Below are 21,918 nucleotides of genomic sequence, written 5' to 3'. Positions count from 1 at the left end.
CCTTTCCACAGAAGAGGATGGATCCTGCTTCTCTGCATGAAATGCTGTTCTGCTCTTGCCTGCTTCCATTCTGCTGGGGTGGGGACTGGAGAGAAAGGGCCGATTCTGCAGGGGATTTGCTCTAGGCATGACCCTGACAGGAATTCCAGCAGAGATGCAGCGTAATCAGAAGCCCTTTGGGGCAGCCTGTTGCATCTCTGCAGGAGATCAGTGCTCTTATGGAGCCTTCCACTGAGGCAGCACAGCCAAAGCAGCCAGATCACACAGCAGCCAGGGGCCAAGAACCTCCAAGAGCAGCTGCGCCAGCTACCAGAAATAGCTTTGGAAATACTGATCTAGACAAAGCATCTCGACATCTCTTCTTTCTTTTTCCAGCCTGAAGTCGAACTCTGAAGGATTCTTCACCACCACCATCCCCAACCCTCCCTGTAATTCAGCCCCGACCCAGATATGCAGCTGTTCTGGCCCCCTTTTTTCAACCCAGGGCCAAGGTATCCTCCCACACCAGCCACAAGCACAACCATTTTCCCATGGCAGATGCTGAAGAATGGGAGACAACAGGCTACAGTTGGTGACTTTTATTATTCATTTATAAGCAAAAAAAAAAAAAAATTGAGACAGATAAAAAGAAAACCAAGATACACCTTTGAAGGCTGGGGAAGAGGAAATAAAGAGGTGGTCTGAGGGATTCCAAGGGCAGGTGCAGCAGGAAACAGGAACACCAAGAAGAGGATACAGACCCAAGAAAAAAAAGGAGAGGGGGGAGGAAAGGGACAACATCCCCACACTGTATGCGACCTCTACAGATTGAAAGGGGATAACAGAACACTGCTTGGGTGGGGGGGGAAGGGGGGGAGGGAATGGTACCCCTCAGGACCAGGCCTCCCACCAAAATGCTGGTTTGTGACTCTTCCTTATTTCCTCCCTATGTACAGACACGCACACTCCATCTGTCATGAGCCACTTCTGAAAGCCATCCAGCAAATACCCACAATACGCCATTGGAGAGTGGAAGATGGGGAAGAGGAATGGCAAAAAAATGGACATCCCAATGCCGCAGCCCCGTTGGGCTCTGCTGGGAGGCAAAAAAAAATAAGAGATGCTGCAATCCCACAGTTTGGGGGAAATGGGTCCCCCAGTTCCTCTGAGGTTCCCACAAAGGGGAGAATGCACCCCCTCCGATTATGATTCCAAAACCAGGGGATAGAACGCCGACCCCCCCAGCACCTGGTGGGAGGGAAATCAAGAGTAAAATCAGTTCACAGAAGAAGGGGCCCCAGGGGGTTTTCCTTCAGAGTCCGCCCCCCTGCCTCGTATCCAATGGGGGCAGTGAGGTGACGATGGTGTGGAGATGATCTTTTCCCTCCTGGCTCCGTGGGAGAGGGAGGGCAGGGGGAAACTGGGTTGCCTTATGTTACCTGCAAAGGGAGGAGAGGGGAAAAAGGGTGAGGAAGGAGCCATCCAACTCCTCTCTGTGGCACCTCAGCCAGTCCCAGTGGTGCCTCCTTTCGCATAAGGACAGACTTAACAAGACAGATATTTTGGTTTTTTTTAAGAAAGCAAACTTTCTAGACCACAAGGCTGCAAAGCTGGTATTTTTGCCCTGATTTCTCCTTCATATCCCCCTGCCACCCAGGCTTCTTGCCAACAGATTGCAAAAATCTGAAAGTGTGGATCATGAAAGGAAACAAAACTAATTTTATGTTGAGGAAGCGGGGAGAAGAGACCCATGACAGCGACCGAACACTGTTGGACACCTCTTAGCATCTGTGAGCAAAGTAATCCATCAGCTTAGTTGTGGGAACAAGAAGGCTGTTCTAGAGCTTTAAAGAGGAGTGTGCATGGAACCGCTTCAGACACTTCAGTCCAAATCTGAACCGAGCCGCCAGTCCACAAGCCAGTTTGATCAAGCTGGCTGGGGGCTGGTCGGTTTGGTTGAACTGGTTCAAGGGTTATGCTTGTAAAGGGGGATCCGGTGAGGATTCCCTTTATTATTTTATTATTATTTTATTATTATTAATAATACTTTACAAGTATTAAATCAAATCAAATTATTAATTATTTAATTATTATATTAATTAATTATTAATTATTATATTAATTAATTAATAATTATTATATTATTATTTGATTATTATTAATTATTAAATTAAATTTAAAGTATTAAAGTATTTACTTTACAAGCAAAGGGGTGGGAGAATCCTCTAAAAATGTTCTAAGTGCGGCGGGGGGGGGGACACCATGAGAGGGCACCTTACCAGCTTGAGCGACCAAGCCGGCTCCTCTAAGCCCTGCCCACGCCCTCAGCAGCGTGTGACAGATGTGGCCCAGTTCCAGCCTCCACAAAGGCTGGAAGCAGGCTGCCACTGCCCCACACTGCTGGGGGAGAGGGGCAGGTGGCAGCACTGGTGGGGCCTAGAGGATCTGCCAGCACCGCACAAGCCAGGAAGGTGACCTCTTGCTGCCCCCCACCCCTGGTCACACAATCTTTTGTAAAAGATTCTCCCACCCCATTTGCTGGATTCCCCTTTACAAGGATAGCCCACAAACCAGGCCCAGTCAAGTTCGAACTCAGACCAGATGCCTTTTTGGGGGGCTGGTTTAATTTGAACCCGGTTCTGCACACCCCTTGCTTTAGAGACTGGAGAAACTACAGAAATAGGCGACTGAATTGCCACACACCAAATCAATTATCCAATTCTGGGCTGCAAGTCTTCAGCAGTTGGGATTATATCATACTCACATTTGAATTTCTGGCACAGAGGGTGCTGATTTTCTCCCCCCCCCCAAAGACTTTTTGATTCCATCACCCCTACAATGCTTAGGGCAGGGTGAATGATGACCAGAAAGGGGGTCTTTGCAATGGTGACTTCGACTTCTGAAACTCTTCCTCTAGAGAGTCATGTCTGGCACAGACTTATCTTTCTAGGACGGTCCAAAGGCCTCCCCGCCTTTTACTCTCTCATCTGCTCTTCATGCCAACCGCGGTTGATCCTGCGCCCCACCCTCAAAACACACACACACACACACACACACACTTTTCACTCCTGTTAGTTTTTAATACTGCCTTGTAATTTTAAGTGCTTGTTTTAAAGTTATAAGCCTTCCTGAGTGTTTAATTGAACTGGAACTTGGGATAATACATACATACATTTGCCAACTCACATTGTCTGGGGAGTGAAGAGGCCCGAAAGCTGGAAGCACTGGGAGGCCAATGTTTGTGAAGCCAGGTTCAGTGCTGGGCTGAGAGCTGAGGAAGAGGAGGAAGGGTTAGACTTCTAAGGAAGGCATTTCTGGCTGCAACTGTGGAAAAGGACTGGGAAAGGTGCAGAGGACGGCAACCAAGAGGATCAGCGGCCGAGAACACCTTCCTTACAAGGCAAGGCTACACCTGGGGCTTTTTGGTTTAGAAAAAAAGATGACTGAGGGGTAACATGATAGAAGTCTATAAAACCATGCATGGTGTGGAAAGGTTGACAGAGAGAAGTTTTTCGCCCTCTCACATAACACTGTCCTCCCATAAAACTGATTGCCAAGGAATTTAGGACCAATAAAAGGAAGTACTTTTCCCACACAACATATGATCAACCTATGGAATGGTCTGCCACAAGATATGGTGACAGACAACAGCCTGGATGGAGTTTAGATAAAGTCATGGAGAATAGGTCTATCTAGCATGCTCTCTGCTCTTGCCTGTGGGCTTCCCAGAGGCATCTGGTGGGCCACTGTGTGAAGCAGGATGCTGGACTAGAGAGGCCTTAGGCCTGATCCAGCAGAGCTTTTCTTATGTTCTGATGTTATGGAAAGCATGGAGTTGTTCACCGTTGACTCTTTTCCTAGGCTGGGCAAATATTTGCTCAGATGAAGGGTGACTCAGCCCTGGCTCAGTTGCAGAGCACCCATTTTGCCTGCACAAAGCCCCAAATTCAATCTCAGACAGCAGGAGACAGAGTCCCCCCATCTGAGATTCTGGAGTGCCAGTGGCAGTCAGAGTAGGCCATACTGGGCTATAGGGACCAATGGCTGATTCAATAGAAAGCAGCTTCATGAGGAATAGGGTGATGATGATCTCTTCAGATCACCAGGCAACTCAAAGGCTGTCCAATCACTGGAGTTGAGGGTCTCCGAGATTCTACTTCTTGCTCCTGATGCTCGACAGGAGATCACTCTCTGCTTTACCTGTCAGGGCAGCCGGGTTCAGTGCTCCCAGGGGGATCGCTCCGTTGAGCTGCAGGGCAGCCTGAGCCGCTGCTGTAGTTGAGAGGGGGATCCCAGAACCTGCTGTGATGGGTGGAGAGAAGAACAGGACACTCAGGCACACACTTTCTCCTCCAACAAAGAGAGTTATTTCATGCAAGGCGTGATTGACTTAAGAACTCATTGCTCCAGGATGCTGCCAAGTAATTTTGGCCACATCAAAAGCACCCTAAGATGTTACTCAGGCGCACACACAAAACCAAACCACCCACCACAGTGGGCAAGCTGGGCATCCTCTTTTCAGTGCCTCGAGGTAAGGGCTGAAGCTGTCCTAATATCTTGTTCCTCAACTATGGACAGCCAGATGTTAGTCTTTTTAAAAAAATAATTCCTCTGAAGTAACTAGAGCATTGGAAGTTCTAAAAAGCTGTCTCTTGTAGTATTATTAAGGATTAAAAGAAGCAGAAAAACAGTGTAGATAAAGCAGTGTTATTAAGCCAAGAAACCGATTTTCCCCACCCCAACAATGAGTTAACACTAACTTCTGACAATTCAAGGCAAGCCTCAGCTGTTCCTTTCTCCTACCCCACCATTGATTCAGATTTTCTTTCCAACATTTCTCTATGCAATCCTGATTTGTCCTCACATCTCTGTAGACGGAGAGATTACCCAAGGCAAAGAGCACAGAGGTCCTTCTGTGAGGAAGACAGCCTCTTCTCATGCTGGACAGAGGCATCCGGGGAAGGGGCCCCTACGCCAGTAGCCTAAGAAGAGGCATCTGTGTTCCTGCTCGCTCCCCACTAACTTCTCTCTCAATAAACACGCTTCGGAAATTAAAGGGTTTGTAAATGCAGAAGGAACGGTAAGTCTAGACAAGAGTGGGAAAAGGGATGCAGTTTTATTCCATCCACTGCCACAGGACTAACACAAGAAGAGGAAGTTTGGATTGGTCAAAGGGGGTTCCACATGAGCGACACCCTCATCCCAAACTGAAATCTAGCAAGAAGACCCTACTGTGAGTGCCATGACAAGCCAGTCTTATCAGAGTGAGACAGGGTAGAACTGGGGGGGCTCAAGGGGAAGGGGAACACCTCCTCTTATAGAGAGAGGCTAAAGCTTGAACTCTGATTGGCCCCATCTCAGGAGCAACCCCTACCCAAAGGCACTTCTTCACTGCTGGAGAATGGCAATTAGAGGAGCAGGGCCTTCTTGGTCGTGGCTCCCATTCTGAAGAACTCCCTTCCAAAGGAGACTCCTGAGATCCACACCCTTGACTATTTTGTCAATACTTTTTTCTGGCTACATATGTTCAAAGTTGTCATCTGGATTTAACTGTTTTAATCTTGTTGTGTGTCACTCGGGGGACCACAGACTTTCAAAGTCAGTTGACGAATGAAAGCCATTCCATTCCTAGGGAAGAGATGCCCTCGCTAGATACCCGCCCCCTGCTTCAGGTGTCCCTTCTATTCCGTTTCTACAGGGAAGCTCACCTTCTGCCAGTTTGGCCATGAGCTGCAGCTGGGAGCCAGTGGTGCCAAGATTAAGGGCGGCCCGGTCAGGCTCATCCGCCCCATCAGGGAAGGTGATATCGGTGGTACCGTCCAGCCGCTCAGTGACTTGCCCAACCCGCATGGGCCGGCCGGCCAGCTCAAACCCATTCAGCTGCTCCAGGGCACGGCGGGCACACTCGGCCTCTGCAAACTGAGGGAGAAAGGACAAAGAATGTCTCCCCTCCATGTGTGCCCTAAGAGGAAATCCGCAGAGGCACCCCAAAACAGGTGAAAGAACTGAAACCTACTGTGATGAAGCCATAACCCTTGGACTGGCCGGTATCCTGGTCCCGCATCAGGACAATGCTGTCAATCTGCGAAGAAGAGAAAAGCACAGATGAGACCTCCACGAAGACACGCCTCCCCACAAGGGCCAAGACAACCCCCTCCCATTCCAGCCTGACTGCCACCAACCTTGCCAAAGGGCTCAAAGATCCCACGCAGCATCTCTTTGGTGATGTTGCAGTGGAGAGAGCCGACGTAGAGCCGCATGGGCCCTCCGCTGCCTTTCTGAAGGTTGTTTGCCATGGCTGCCAGCCGGTTCTTTTCCGCCTAGGACCACAGACCCAAGGGGATTAGAAACAGTCACAAGGAACTGGCAGGATTTGCAAGTGCCTTCTTGTAAAATAAGTAGATTGGCTGCCTTTTCAAAACAATTGGTCCCCCAAGGTGGGTAAGTTAAAGAAGAGAATAAGGTGGTCCATATTTATACACTTCCCCTGAAGGACCAGGTTCGCAGTCTGGGGGGTGCTCATCGATCCAGCACTGTCGCTAGCGTCTCAAGTGGCCTCTGTGGCTCGGAGCGCCTTTTATCGGCTTCAGCTGATACGCCAACTGCGACCGTACCTGGATAGAGAGAGCTTGGCCGCAGTTACTCACATGCTCTGGTAACCTCTCGCTTAGATTACTGCAATGCGTTGTACGTGGGGCTGCCTTTGAAAACGGTCCGGAAACTGCAGTTGGTACAAAATAGGGCTGCAAGATTAACAACTGGGACTGGGTGCTTTGACCATATCATGCCAGTACTTTGTCAGCTGCACTGGCTCCCAGTCTGTTTCCGGGCCCAATTCAAAGTGCTGGTTTTAACCTTTAAAGCCCTACACGGCTCGGGACCGGGTTACTTGAGAGAGCGCCTTGCCCGATATGTCCTGACTCGGACCAGAAGATCTTCGGCAGCCCTGCTCCGAGTGCCCCTGCCAAACAAGGTGAGGCAGGTGGCTACTAAGGAAAGGGCCTTTTTGGTGGCTGCACCCCATTTATGGAACAGCCGCTCCAGTGAGGTTCGCCTGGCACCATCACTTTGTTCTTTTAGACGTCAAAGTCTGTTCACTTTGGCTTTTAAAAATTGACTTTAAAAAAACAATTCTTCAAATTGTTTTGCATTGTTGTTGGAGGGTTTTTTTTGGCTTATTGTGATTTGATGTGTTTTGTGTGTTTTTATTGGATGTTTAATGTGTTGCAAGCCAGCCAGAGAACAATATGTTATGGGGCAGCTAATACAGTTTATTATTTGTTGCTGCTGCTATTATTATTATTATTATTATTATTATTATTGATACTGACCATGTCAAGGCAGCCATGATCCAGAGGAATCATTTCTGTGAGCCAAGTGAAGTTTTCCTGAAGGCTTTTGCCACTGTGGCTTCTACAGCCAACAAGGAAAGTCAAGACTTGGCTTTAGAAGCAGTTTGCCTCATCAGCTGAGGGAGGAACAGCCAACAAGAGCCCTGGCTGCATATATGGTTCCCTCTCTCACACACACACACAGAAGCCACTCCATTTCCCCTTCCATGGCGGGGTAGCACACACAGGAGGCTGAAATTCTGAAATTAACTCCGTCCTTTCCTGAAACCCAACCCTCCAAACACTCTTTTGCGGCACATTTTAGAACCACCTCCAAGTCCACGCTTTCCCCTCCTAACAATGGCAACATCCCACCTGGCCATACAGCTGCCTGAACCACACATCCCCCTTCGGCTAAAGCCCAGGAGTCGTGGCAGTACCAGCACCCCCTCTGCATCCTCCCACCCCACCCGAGTCATGCCTCGCACCTGGGACGCCTGGACAATAATGGGTACACCCAGGAGGCGCTGGCCCGTCAGCCCAATGGCCAAGGGCACCGACTGGATCTCACAGAACTCCACATAGGCGATGCCCTTGGAGCGGCGGGAGTTCCGGTCAGAGATAATCCTCACGTCACGCACCTGCCCGGGGGAAAAGACGAGGCAAGTGAGAAGACTGGACTGTTGTGGGAACTCGGTAATTTAGAGTTTATTTAGGGCCAGAATGCTAGGCTCTGTACAGAGCACAGTCGTGAAAAGAGGGCCTTCAATCTACATGTAAAGGAGTGGAAGGAGCAGGTGGATGTGGGAGTGGGGGAGAGTACTACCTTGCCGACAGCAGAGAAGAAGTCCTCAAGGTCACGGGGGCGGATGCGGGCGGCCAGCTGCATGCAGAACACAGTGCGGGCATCACGCTCCTCTGGGCTCAGGCTGCCCAAGGGCTCCCTAGAGGGAGCAGGAGAAGTCAGTCAAGCACAGAGAACAGGAGCCCAGAACAGGGAGGAAGCACTCCACATCTTCTGGGACAAAGCCCCAACTCCCTAATCCCAGCACTCACCGGAGGGGGCTTTTCTCTCTGTACAAAGGACTCTTGCTATGCCCGAACCGCCGCCTGCGGAGAGAGAAGCGGGAATTAGGTTGGTCTGCTTCGATCCTGCTGTGAGAAAGCAGCAAGTGCTGCCAAACTATACACAAGAGCAGATGATTATTATCATCATATTTTATATCCTGCTCTTCCTCCAAGGAGCCCAGAATGGTGTAGTACATACTTCTGTTTCTGCTCACAACCACCCTGGGAAGTAGGTGAGGCTGAGAGAGAAGTGACTGGCCCAGAGTCACCCAGCAAGTCTCATGGCGGAATGGGGATTTGAACTCGGGTCTCCCCAGTCCTCGTCCAGCACTCTAACCACTACACCAGGCTGGCTCTCTTCCACCTAAGTCATCTGCCCGAAGTCAATGTCACCCCAACCCAGGTGACGGCCTGGTTACAGAGACGGGTGCTGGATCCTGTGCTCCCCAACTTTGTTTGTCGCACAACCACCCACCAACGGCTGCCACTTTCGTGGCTGACTTTCATTTGTGGCACCAGAGGCACGTTTCTTATTCCAAAGCTGTACAGTGGGGCAGAAGCAGCTTCAGGTGGCTGAAGAGCAGTATTCCCTCTAAGGCGTGTGCATGTGCACACACAAGTCTTTTTGAGGTCCGCTCAGTTAATTTTAGATCCCACTCAAGTTGAATCAGGAAGGCCCCATTCTGAATGCATGTGTGTGCGCACACAGCCTTGATACAGCTGCCCAGAACAAAACCCGTTCTGCACAGATGAAAAGAGAGTAGAGGGAACAGTACTGAAGAGTTGCTGCAGCTGAGGTGGGGCACTCACAGCACATTTATTGGGGGGTGGGGGGAGATGGAGAGGAAGTCCATGAGGGCAGGGCCTGCTGCTCTAGCTAACTTAAGTTACCAGCCACCATTACAAAAGCATGGATTATTTCAGCTCTCGGGTTGACCCTTTGGTTACCCACTGCTCTGCGATAGGAGGGCGGCGGCAGTGCCCCTTACCCAGGGGGTGGGGGGCTACGGTAGCGCACTCTCTCGTCCCGCCGGCGCTCTCTGCTGCGAGATCTGCTGCCCCGCCTACGATCCCGGCTACGGCTCCGATGGCGGCTTCTGCTCCGGTGACGGCTGCGGCGATCCCGGCTGCGGCTGCGCCTACGGTGGCGGTCTCGGTCCCGACTGCGGCTAGAAGGTGTTCAAAGAATGAGACGGGATTACAGCAGCAGGGGCGAGGCCAGTGAGGCTGAGAATGATAGGAGTGGTAGTCGAACAACATCTGGGCACCGAAGTCTGAGAAACCCTGGCTGGCAGAAGGCAGCAGGGTCCCCTTGACCACTCCTCCTGCTCTAGTGCTATAAAGTGCCACTGAAGTGCATATGGGCACCAGGCCCACATCAGGTCAAATAGGCCAGGGACAAAGTAGGGAAAGAGCAGAAGGCAGAGAGAGTGCCTTCAGCTAGCTATGCTGGAGTTCAGCAGGGGTGGCCTTGGGCCAAAGCTGGGTCACCACTCAGTCATGCTGGGTTGGTGGTGGAGATTTCATTTTCTCCCAAGCAAGATCTACAAAGCAGGCTAGAAGGCAGAAGGGAAGAGCCTGAGCTGCAGATTTCTTTCTCCACATCAGCGGAGGCCACCCCCTCCCAGGAAAGACAGTATGTCAGTTGGGAGCTTTTCACTTTTGCCTATTTTGAGTTGGATTAGTCGGCCATAAGACCAGAAAGAGAAGAAAACTGAAGAGCACCGGGGCTTCCCTGCCTTCTCTGAGCGAGTCAGAGCGGAACTGGGCTTTCAGGAGAAGCTCCTCCCACTCGCAAAGGGGGAGGGCTACCCGGGGCTCTAGTTTTGATTTAGCCTTGTCTAGAAGCGAGTGATGGGGAGCAACCCGCTGTCGGATGCATGACTTATCCTCTGCTGGAGAAAGGCAGTATGTCAGTTGGGAGCTTTCCACTTTTGTCACACATGAACAAGAATGCTTATTCATTTGAACCACCTAGGACCATCTGGGTTAGGTGGCACAGAAACAAATAAATAAGAAAATAACGAGAGCAAGTAGAGCCCTGGTCCTCACCACTTCCACCCTGCCCCAGGCTGCTGACCAACCAATCCACCCACCCAGCTGCTCCCTGCCCAACCTTCTCCCCATGCCTGCCACACCCCAGCCCTACCTGTGTCTGTGATCACGGCTCTTGCTTCGACTCCTGCTTCTCTTCTTTTTGCTGCAATTGGAGGAAAGCGGGTGAGAGAGGCACGCACAGAACTTGACCCACCCACCCAGGCGGTGTGGAGGAAGCAGAGAAAAATACAGCTAGAGAAGCCCACTGCATCACCTGCTGCTTTCCCCACTGCTGCTGGGGCCACTGTCTCTCTTGACTTCCTTGCTTTGCTCCTCTTGAGGTGGCTGCAGACAGGGAATGAAAAGCAAAACAAGGCGTTAATACACAGCCCCCCACCCGCCTCCCTCTGCTGAAGCCCAGCCCAGCCCGCTCCACCCACTGGCTGTTCCCGACCGCTTTCATACGTTACCTGTGCTGTGGGGGGATCAGCTGGTGGCTTTGAGGGTCCTGGCTGGGCCTGGAGCAAACACAGGAAGGATGGGCCCAGCAAGGAAAGGTCACTGAGACACACAAGGGGAGCACGCACACATGCAGACAAACACACACACATGCACACACAGTCCACACAAGCCCACTTTGTTTCCCAAAAGGCTCACCAAGTTCCTTCAGATATCAGGCCAAGACCTGGTTTGTCTGGAAAGCTTTTGGTCTAAGCTGATCTAGTGGCTTTGGGTTTGCTTGTGGTTTTTTGTTTTGGTTTTTTGGGGGGTTTTTTTGAGAACTGACGAGCTGTTTTCCTGCACTGCCACTTTCATTTTTATTGCTGTTTTAATGCTGCTGTTCTTTGTTATGCTTGGATTACGTTCGTTTCTGGAGGCTTTCAACATTTTTGGGTTTAGAGTTATTTAATAAGATAATATGGAATAGCAGTGTAAGAATAAAATAAATCCATGCAAACCAAGAACATACCGCCCCATGCAGTGTGTTATTTTCTAACCATCTGGCACAGAGCAGAACTTGTGATGGAGGACTGGTACAAGAATTACTGGCAAGCAGAATCAAGAAGGTTACTTATTTGAGGGGGATGGGAACCCCCAACATCCCAGTTACAGCATCCATGACATCCAATTTCTTATAAAGAAAAAAAACTGTTAAATATTTAATATTTAAGGCTAAGGCAAAAGCAAGAACTGAGGATTTAAGCTGCCCCGGAGACATACAACATCCCTCAATATCAGCTCTCCTAGAGCTAGAAGAAGCACAGCGACCTCTAGAGGCAGGAGCTATGGCTCCTTGAAAGAGAGAGGAGACACTCTAAATCTGAAGACGTTAATAATGGTTCAATTCACAGCCCCCAATTTATCAAGTTTCCACACCCAAGTTTCCAAGTGCCTCTAGTAAGGAATGGCAAGGGCAAGTCCTGCCTGGCTGGAAAGTCTTTATGGTTTTAATGCCAGGAATTGTTCCCTTCACCAAAAACATGCAATACACAAGTTCCCCCCCAAAAACATGCAATACACAAGTCATCATACATAGCTTATGAGGAGCAACTGAATCTTCAAAAAACATGTTCTAACTCAGACAACAAAAACTGCTTATACCATGGGTTCTTAAGCTTGGGTCTCCAATTGCTACAACTCTCATCATCCCCAGCCACAATGGCCGTGTACTCATTTTAAACTTGAGGCTGTGTTTGCTTTCCTGAGAATCCCAGATTTTATTGTAAAGAAGAAACAAAGTTCAAACTATTGTTTGGTCTGCCTAAAATACCGGCTACCTAACCGGCTTCCCCGCACCCCCACCGCCAGAACTGGGTGTGTGTGTCCAAAAATATCTCAATTCCCAACAAATATATGTCTGAGAACAGAACATTTGGCTCCTTAAAATGGAATTGGGGTGGGGGTGTGGGGTGGCGTTTAAGAAGCACAGGCCAGCACGCTTTACAGATTCTTTTGCAATGGTCACAACTACAGATCGAGCAAAGCAACCAATGCAACAATTTACAAACAAGGGAGAACAGGTTCTCCACGGCCAATATTGTGCTGTTTAAAGTCTTGATTTCAAGCAATGATCACTTCCAAATAAATGGAGTGCATGATCAGCACACTTGACAAATTCTGAAAAATGGCATATTATTCTCTCACCCACAGCTTTATTTTGCCACAAAATCTGGGTGTTCTTTGGCAAGAAAGAGAGATAGTGACTTAGGACTTGGGGAGTCCCAAGCAGAGTCTATCAAGTGTAAGAAGTATGGAAACAGGATACAAAAGCTGTGTGCAAACAATTGGCAGTTCTATTAATCCATGAAGCCTCTTTCAAAACCATTCAAATGTAAGCTTTTATGGTAGTAGGAACTGCCTTTATGGTTTCCAGTTTCTTCTCTGCACCATGAGGGTTAGAAACTCTGCTTTTTTATTTTCAAACAAAGTTGAGAGCTGGTCTTGTGGTAGCAAGCATAAATGGTCCCCTTTGCTATGCAGGGTCCACCCTGATCTGCATTTGAATGGGAGACTACATGTGTGAGCACTGTAAGACAGGTTTTCTTAACCTTGGGCCCCCAGATGTTGGACTACAACTGTGGCTGGGGATTCTAGGAGTTGTAGTCCAACAACATCTGGGGGCCCAAGGTTAAGAAACCCTGCTGTAAGATATTCCCCTCAGAAGATGGGGTTGCTCAGGGAAGAGCACCTGCCTGCTTGCATGCAGAAAGTTCCAAGTTCCCTCCCTGGCATCTCCAAGATAGGGCTGAGAGAGACTCCTGGCTGCATCCTTAGAGAAGCCACTGCCAGCTTGTATAGACAATACTGAGCTAGATTGACCAATGGTATGAGGCAGTATGAGGCAGTTTAGTATAAGCCAGTTTCTTATGTACACAAACTATTGCCTCAAACTTGGTGATGTAACTAGGAACTCTTTTTGCAGGTGGTACATGCTGCTGTTTTCAGGATCTGAATCCTCACCTCCTCTTTCTTGTACGGGGCCTCAAGCATGGCCTCTATCACAATATCGAAATCATCCGAGGCCATGCCGTCCTCTTGGCTCTGCAAAGCAGGAAGAAAAAAAGAAAGAGGGATGAACAAAGAGATCCTCACATTAAACCCACAACACTAATGCCTCAAAGGAAAAGAGAAGGGGATGACACTCACCGGGTCCTGGGATGGATTGGGGAACGCCGGATCCATGGCTGGCCCAAACAGGTGGGCTCCCCACCACCCCGAGATGCAGGAGCTGCTAGTGGAGAAGGGCTTCTAGCAGGTAAAGAATTTGATCACAGCCTGGAGAAGACGAAGACATGAGTGAAATTGAGGAACAGGCTATGCAGGAGGTGTAGGGGACCGTGCCTGTTGCCTGGATACAGTGTTCTAGATCCCAGTATAAAGCAGTATTCTGGAACTTACCAACCAGTTAATGTCAAGATTCTGGAAGCATCTACAGACAAGTGTGAAAGTTCTCTCACACTGCCTGCCTGGCTTGGGGTCATGGTGGACAGCTTGTTCAAAGTGTCAACACAACATGTGGCAGCTGTGAAAAAGGCCAATTCCATGCTAGGAATAATTAGGAAAGGGATTGAAAATAAAACTGCTAATATTATAATGCTCTTATACAAATCCATGGTGTGGCCACATTTGGAGTACTGTGTACAGTTCCAGTCACCATACCTCAAAAAGGACATTAGAAAACTGGAGAAGGTACATAAGAAAGCAACATGATCAGGGGCCTAGAGAACCTTCCTTATGAGGTAAGGCTACAACAACTGGGCTTTTTTGGTTTAGAAAAATAGACAACTGAGTGGAGACATGATACAGGTCTGTAAAATCATGCATGGTGTAGAGAGAGAAATTTTTCTCCCTCACACATAACACTAGAACCAGGGGTCATCCCATGAAAATGATTGCCATGAAATTTAAGACTGATGAAAGAAGGAAGTACTTTTTCACACAACACATAATTAGCCTATGGAATTCTCTGCCACAAGATGTGGAGACAGCCACCAGCCTAGATGGCTTTAAGGGCTTAGAAAAATACATGGAGGACAGGTCTATCAATGGCTACTAATTTGAGGGCTATAGGCCACCTCGTGCCTAAAAAGCAAGATGCCTCTAAATGCCAGTTGCAGGGGAGCAACAGCAGGAGAGGGGGCATACCCTGAGCTCTTGCCTGTGGGCTTCTCAGAGGTATCTGGTGGGTCACTGTGGGAAACAGGATGCTGGACTAGATACCGATAGGACTTATATAGATAGGCCCTGGGCCTGATCCAGAAGGGGTGTTCTTATGTTCTTAGATGCCTGCACGATGAGACCCTATAGCAGGGATTCTCAAACTTGGGTCCTCAGGTGTTATTGGACTTCAACTCCCATAATCCCCAGCCTCAGTGGCCTTTGGTTGGGGATTATGGGAGTTGAAGTCCAATAACACCTGAGGACCCAAGTTTGAGAATCACTGCCCTATAGTAACCTGCTCCTCTCTTTCATTCTAGAACAGGGATCCTCAACATTGGGCCCCCAGATGTTCTTGGACTTCAACTCCCAGAATCCCCAGCCAAAGGCCACTGCAGCTGAGGATGCTGGGAGTTGAAGTCCAAGAACATCTGGGGGCCCAACGTTGAGGATCACTGCTCTAGAATACTCAGCCCCTCCAAGGACCTACACTCTTCACTCTTGCTAGAGAGTCACATTGCAACATATCATCCACGAAGACACTGCTACTTTCCTGACTTCCTTTCCTACTTTCCTGAAGGTAGATGTGTGAAGTGGGGTGCAATCCTTGGCAAAACAGGAGAAGTACCATCCTCTTCTCTAGAACCACAAATACCTTATGGGCAACATATCAGACTGCATGTTAAACAGCCAGGTTGTTGCTACACAATCATGACGGTACAGAACATCCACAGAAGAGTGCCTTTCAAACTCCTCTAAACTTAACTCTGCCTTCTGATCCTCTCATGCCACTAGCAGCCATCTATCACTGAGCACACAGAATCCTGTGTATGTGTATACACACACACTCTCTCTCTCTCTCTATATATATATACACACATACACATACATACACACACACGTGTGTGTGTGTGTGTGTGTGTGTGTGTGAGTGAGTAAAAGGATCTGGGGACTGGGGCAATAGCCCAATGCTTGCATTATAAGAGGACCAGAAATGGGCACCTCAGACTCCCTCCTAAAAGGCCAGCCAAGGAAAAATGGAGGAGGTGGTGGTGGAGGGGGAGGAGAGGGGCTGTTGCAACCAGAAGTTCCAATAGAGTCCCTGCTTCTCTGCAGCATTTGTGATGGGCACAGTAGTTGCAATGGCTAAAAAAACCAAACCTCTGCTAATGGGAGGAAACCACCCCTGGTTCTGCCTGATGAAGGATCCTTTTCCTCTGTGGAGCTCTGTCCCTGGCCCACTACATAATGAACCCCTGCCCAAAGATAACTCCACAATAGAAGCAGGCGAGTCCAAGAGTTACAAGAACCTGCTTAGTGTGGGTGCATGATGGATGGCAAACCACAGACTATAAACATATGTGATTTCGGGAGATACTTTCTTCAGAATCCCTAAATGTATTTCATTTATTTTAAAAAAATACACATATACACTCTACGTATCCCACAAAGTGGGAAGGAAACCTTCATGCAGCCTTTCCAGAAGATATAGGATACAGCAATACATTTACGTGACACTCTATGGATGCAAAAGCTGGACTTTGAAGATCAAGATAGAAAAAGTATTGACGCTTTTGAACTTTGGTGCTGAAGAAGACTTCGACCAGCAGCAAGGTGGATGGACTTGATTATGACAGCAATGAATGCACCACTGAGAGACCTTCAAGGCCAAGTTGAATACAGAGCATCTTGGAGAGAATCTATCTATGTGATAGCTAAGAGTCAACACTGACTTGACAGCACTTAATCAATCAATCAATACATTTTTAATACCTAAAAGCTGCTGAGCCTTCCTTGCTTCCTTGTTTTTGAGCAATTAACTTTGCTACTATTATGGAAATCATCCCCATGGTGCACACTTCTGTGCTAGACTTTTTCGAATTTTGCATCTCCAACTGTAGAATTGAGCCACAAATCCTTTTTACTCATTTAGAAAGACCAAGTGAAAGATAATCAGATAGAATGCATAATGTACTGGAGAATACAACACAGGATTCTCCTCAATTTTTCTTTTAAACCGAAGTATATTACTTTCACTGTTGCAGAGAAAGGACAATTAAAAAAAAATTATATCTCACTCCTCCTCTCAGGCAACCAGAGTAGTGTACATAGTTATGTTTCTCCTCACAACAACCCTGTGAGGTAGGTGAACATAAGAACAGGCCTGCTGGATCAGGCCCAAGGCCCATCTAGTCCAGCATCCTGTTTCACACAGTGGCCCACCAGATGCCGCTGGAAGTCACAGGCAGGAGTTGAGGGCATACCCTCTTGCCTGCTGTTACTCTCCTGCAACTGGTACTTGGAGGCATCCTGCCTTTGAGGCTGGAGGTGGCCTATAGCCCTTCGGCTAGTAGCCGATGATAGACCTCTCCTCCATGAAGTTATCCAAATCCTTCTTAAAGCCATCCAGGTTTTTGGCTGTTACCACATCTTGTGGCAGAGAATTCCACAAGTTGATTATGCGTTGTGTGAAAAAGTACTTCAACTTGCTGATCCTAGATTTCCTGGCAATCAATTTCCTGGGATGACCCCTGGTTCTAGTGTTATGTGAGAGGAAGAAGAATCTCTCTATCCACTTTTTCCACACCATGCATGATTTTATAGCCCTCAATCGTGTCTCCTCACAGTCTTTTTTCTGAACTAAAAAGCCCCAGGTGTTGTAGTCTTGCCTCATAAGCAAGGTGCTCTAGGCGGGGCCCCTGATCATCTTGGTTGCTCTCTTCTGCACCTTTTCCAGTTCTACAATGTCCTTTTTTAGATGTGGTGACCAGAATTGTACGCAGTACTCCAAGTGCGATCGCACCATAGTTTTGTATAAGGGCATTATATTAGCCATTTTATTTTCAATCCCCTTCCTAATGATCCCTAGCATGGAACTGGCCTCTTTCACAGCTGCCGCACATCGACACTTTCAACGAGCTGTCCACCACGACCCCAAGATCCCTCTCCTGGTCAGTCACCAGCTCAGACCTCATCAGCGTATACTTGAAGTTGGGGTTTTTCATCCCAATGTGCATCACTTTACGCTTGCCGACACTGAAGCGCATTTGCCATTTTGTCGCCCACTCCCCCAGTTTGGAGAGATCCTTTTAGAGCTCCTCACAATCAGTTTTAGATTTCACTACCCGGTTAGGCTGAGAGAAGTGACTGGACCCAATCACAAAAAGATTCAAAAGATTCACAAACTAAGTGTGGCCTTGGAAAGTGTTCCCAATGGCAAAACAGAACCTACAAAGCTTTCTCTTACTTCTACAGGTCCCCAAATCCAAACATACCTAGGTACAGGCCTTTACTAATATTGCCGATGTTTAAATACACTGGAAAAGAAAAAAAGAAGAAAAAAGAAAGTCAGATAGCTTAATTCACACACTGGATATTTCTGCCTGAAATCTAGTATTTGGGTCCCCTTGGCACCAGTGGCCTTTTGCAGTCTAGCCAGCCTTCACAAAGCCACATGGTGCAATGTTTGGATACAGCTGTATGCAAATGTAGCAAGACACTCATGCCTCATATTACAGACAAAAGGGTTACTTTTCCAGCCAACTGCATTACAAAGAAAACTTGAGATGCCCAGTTCTAGACTTTGGATACAGCAAAAACCATTAGGTTCCCCTAAGAATGCACAGGAAAAAAGTTCTCTCTCTGTGTCTAGAACATAAGCTCCAACCAAGAAAACACTTTGATCCTCAGTGTTACCTCAGATCCTCAGTTACACCTAATTGACCAGAGACACACCTTTTAAAGTGGCAGTTCTCTTATATTTAGCAGGCGGTGAGGCCTATCCAACCCCAGCATAGCACCCCTCCAGTAGTTGTTGATGGTATCTGCCTTATGTTTCTATTTAGATTGTGAGCCCTTTTGTGAATTTTGGTTGAATAGCAGTATAATGCTCCTAATCCTCATATGCCAAGAAGCACCAGGTAGGAGCAGTTCTAGCCTTTATCAAGTTTTTAAAATCCCAAGCAGAAGGATTCACTACACTTCCCTTGTTTTGCTCCTAAGTCCAGATCAGTTTCAGAACTCCCATCTCTTCCCCAAATCCAGATAAACTGAAGTTTAAAGGCAGTAGAATCACGTATTCTACTGATCAACATTTCTGTCCTCAAGCCTGCTAGGAGCCTAGACGAATACCTGTAGCACTTGCCTCCCATGTGGTATGCCAAAAGGGATCCTTCCTATTACTACGACAAGTATTTATATACCACTTTTCAACAAAAGTTCTTAAAACAGCATATACAGAAAATAATAGTAATAAATAAGATGGCTTCCTGTTCAAAAAGGGCTCCCAATCTAAAACGAAGCAAAAGGTACACACCACAATAACCACTGGAGAAATGCTGTGCTGCGGTTGGATGGGGATGGTTGCTCTTCTCTTTATATTCCCTTACTAAATATAAAGAAAACCACCACATTAAAGGGGCCTTTTTGTTCAGTTAGCAGCTTAGTTTTACACTCAGCTTTCATCAGTCATCCCATAACAGCTCCTCAGATATAAGCTTGTAAGTTTCCTTAGTGCTAAAATACAAACAAGCTTGTCAACTGCAACTTACTTTTATTTACTAGGCTTTCATTCAGGAAGGAAGGAAGGAAGTCTCTCTCTCTTGCTCTCACACATACACCTAACTCCAGACTTACCCTAGATAATCCCTTAACTCTGGGCTTTTCCTAATATAACCCAAGCTTCCAGACTTCTATCCAACCAACACAGAGTTTTGTGTTTTTACAAGTGTTGTACCAGCTTTTCCCTAAACAATCTCCTCCAGAAAGCTCCAGATGCCATCCTTCTAGAACTCCTTGTCTATTCCAGAAAACCTACCAAACTTTCCACTACAGCATACTCCCCACTAACACCAATTAAACTTTTGTCTCTGGTTTAGGGTGGGCTTTGTTCATATGTGTAAGCTGACAGGATCTGCAAAGGGGAAGGGACTGGGGTAAGTTAGTCTAGGGGAATTTACTGTCTGCAAACCCAGAACCAGAAGGGTTATTCTTATACAGAAAGACTACAATCTCACAGACACTTAGTCTTGGAAAAAGGATAGTCTTACACACAAGCCCTGAGTAAGGCCCGTGGGGTGTATTTCAGAGTAAGCACACATAGGACCGTGCTGTAAGTAACACAAAAGACAACAACACTTTCCATCAAGACCTCCCAGTATCCTGCTTCACATTTAACCTCCTGCCTCCCTTCCCACCAGGAGCCCCCACTGGAAAGTGGAGAAGCTTCGCTCCTGGCACTGCTACCCCTGCAAGCAGCGAATGAGCCACACGCAGACACACTCCGCCATGTTCAACGAGCCCCACTCTGGCACCATCTTGTTACCTGCCTTAAAACCGATTCGGTCAGGGCTTCTCAAGCTTGGGTCCCCAGATGTGGTTGGACTACAACTCCCATCACTCCCAGCCACAATGGCCTTTGAGGTTGGGGGTGATGAGAGCTGTAGTCCAGCCACATCTGAGGACCCAAGTTTGAGAAGCCCTGTGTTGGGTCGCTTGCCCCGGCCCCCGACCCCCGCCAGGCCTACGAGGGCATGACCCTCCCAAGCACTGCGGGGGGGAGGTACCTGGAGACACCCACAGACCAGGGCCCCGCCCCCTCCCCAACAGACCCCGCCCCTGCCTCCAAGCTGCTTTCCTTCCACCTGCTTTCCCGCTCCCCCCCCCTTTAGAGCCGTAGGAGTTCGAGAAACCCCTCCCGCTGACGTCACCCACCGTGACGTTCCCGTTCCCCCGCTTTCTCTGAGAGCGACTCACCCACCTCCCCCGCCCTTTTCGCCGTTACACCCCCGGCAGCCTTTTCGTCCCGGGTCGAAAGTCTTTCGCGCGTTCTCGTCAGATGCGGCCGCAAAAAGCAGCAGCAGCGGCGGCAGCGACGCTAAGATGGCGGCGAACACTGCTCCCCTCCAGAACCTTCCCCCTCCCTCCTCCGCCTCCTCCTCGCGCGAGTGGTGGCGCGCAAGCGCGGGGGGCGTTCGCATTGCTGATTGGCTGAGGGAGGAGGCGGGGGAAGGGAGACGGGTCTAGCAGTGGTGTCGGGAGAGTCCTACGACGATTGGCCAAACTCCGGAAGGAAGGCGGGATCTTCCCCTACGGCGCCGATACTGACTGGATAATAGCTAAGAAACGCTTGAAGTGGGATTTTCTTCCCCAAAGACTGTAAGACGAAGGCGGGATCTGCTTAATGTATTTACCGCGGATTGGCTGCATCTGCAGAGGATAGATTTTTGCTTTAGACGGAAACGCGAAAAAAAAAGTATTGTTCGCTGCAGCAAACGTCATTGGTTACCATATCTGGCTGGGCGGGAACTGCAGGCAACCGCCCGCGCTGGTTGGCCAGACTCTGGGCCGCTAACGTAGTCCTGATTGGCCACCTTCTGTTGTGGTGGTGATCCTTGAGGAAGGCCCCTTTGCAGGCAAAGGTGGAAGGTCACCAAGCGCCCATGGCCAAGGGGAGGCCTGTGCAGTTTCCATGGCAACAACACCCATGCGCCCACCCGCGGCCTGGGCTACCTCCACAGCCAGCCCCCTTGCTATCAATCCCTCAGGAAGAATGCAGCTCGCCCCCTTTGCCGCAAACAAAGCAACCCATGCAGGCTGCCTCTCTCCCTCCACGATGACTTGCACAGGCACCAGCACACATATCCATAGTTGCGGCCAGCAGGCAGGCACGCGAACGCAGGGTTTTAACCTTGGGCCACCAGATGGTGGACTACAACTCCCATAATCCCCAGCCATGGTCTTTGTGGCTGGGGATGATGGAAGTTCAGAAGCCCTGCCCCAAGTGATCTCTTCCAGTGACCTTGTACAAGAGCAAGACAGGACTGCCCCTGCCCCCCATTTTTTAAATATTCAATTTTAAAATAATTGAATGCCACTTACACTTAGGATTAAGGTGGGCCAGATATGCTTCCCAACATTTAGGCTGGCTATGTGTCTGCCCTGCCCCTTAAAAAAGGAACGTAATCCAATAGTTTTGCCTTACCCTTTGTTTCTCATTGGTTACTTACCAGCATGTAATGTGTATATATCCTTCACAGGCAAGGATCGAGGCTTTTTTCCTTGCTTTTAGCCAGTCTCTATAAAGCAGCACATCTCTGCCCACCCCTTTTAAAGTGGCTGGTAATTGGTTTAACTTATCAGAGCTTCATAACTGCAATGGAACGACTCTTCACGAGGATACCTGTGGAGCAATAGGCCACTTGATACTGCTTACAAGGAAGAGCTGTAAACAGTTCCCACTTCCCACCCACCACCGCCCCACTCAAACTGGAAATGCATTGCCAGGCAAAAACAAACACCCCACTGAACTGGATCAGCAAAAATAGAAACATTCAGAAGAGAAATA

The 21,918-nt window shown here is 48.6% G+C and overlaps 1 protein-coding gene across 6 annotated transcripts; it reads right to left on the bottom strand.

Annotated features, from left to right (window-relative positions):
- Nucleotides 1-563: 563 nt before the first annotated feature.
- On the bottom strand, nt 564-20,513 carry RBM23 (RNA binding motif protein 23). 6 transcript variants are annotated; one of them, XM_053262390.1, is made up of 17 exons: nt 20,328-20,513; nt 17,849-17,890; nt 13,563-13,691; nt 13,377-13,457; nt 10,886-10,933; nt 10,690-10,760; nt 10,528-10,578; nt 9,368-9,547; nt 8,367-8,420; nt 8,137-8,254; nt 7,799-7,951; nt 6,162-6,299; nt 5,996-6,061; nt 5,688-5,898; nt 4,180-4,281; nt 3,166-3,250; nt 564-1,418 (listed from the first exon to the last, which is right to left on the bottom strand). In XM_053262390.1, the coding sequence occupies exons 3-17, from the start codon at nt 13,596-13,598 to the stop codon at nt 1,415-1,417; spliced, it is 1,398 nt and encodes a 465-aa protein (XP_053118365.1). In that variant the 5' UTR covers nt 13,599-13,691; nt 17,849-17,890; nt 20,328-20,513; the 3' UTR covers nt 564-1,414. The 6 variants fall into 6 exon arrangements, with proteins under 6 accessions (XP_053118365.1, XP_053118363.1, XP_053118366.1 ...); XM_053262388.1 differs by having other exon boundaries at nt 20,332-20,513; XM_053262391.1 differs by lacking the exon at nt 17,849-17,890.
- Between the last annotated feature and the right edge of the window lie 1,405 nt (nt 20,514-21,918).

The sequence above is a fragment of the Hemicordylus capensis genome, chromosome 6, assembly GCF_027244095.1.
Source record: "Hemicordylus capensis ecotype Gifberg chromosome 6, rHemCap1.1.pri, whole genome shotgun sequence".
Taxonomy (NCBI): domain Eukaryota; kingdom Metazoa; phylum Chordata; class Lepidosauria; order Squamata; family Cordylidae; genus Hemicordylus; species Hemicordylus capensis.
The sequence above is the reverse complement of the archived record's forward strand: the minus strand, read 5'-3'. Positions and strand labels throughout refer to the sequence as shown.

What these genes read in the sequence shown, in the direction of transcription:
- RBM23 (XM_053262390.1), bottom strand. Translation starts at nt 13,598, where the DNA reads ATGGATCCGGCGTTCCCCAATCCATCCCAGGACCCG. An exon ending in AGCCGTGATCACAGACACAG is followed by an intron (nt 9,548 to 10,527) that starts GTAGGGCTGGGG and finishes AACACCTTCTAG; the next exon opens with CCGCAGTCGGGACCGAGACC. An exon ending in CATGGCCAAACTGGCAGAAG is followed by an intron (nt 4,282 to 5,687) that starts GTGAGCTTCCCT and finishes CACCCATCACAG; the next exon opens with CAGGTTCTGGGATCCCCCTC.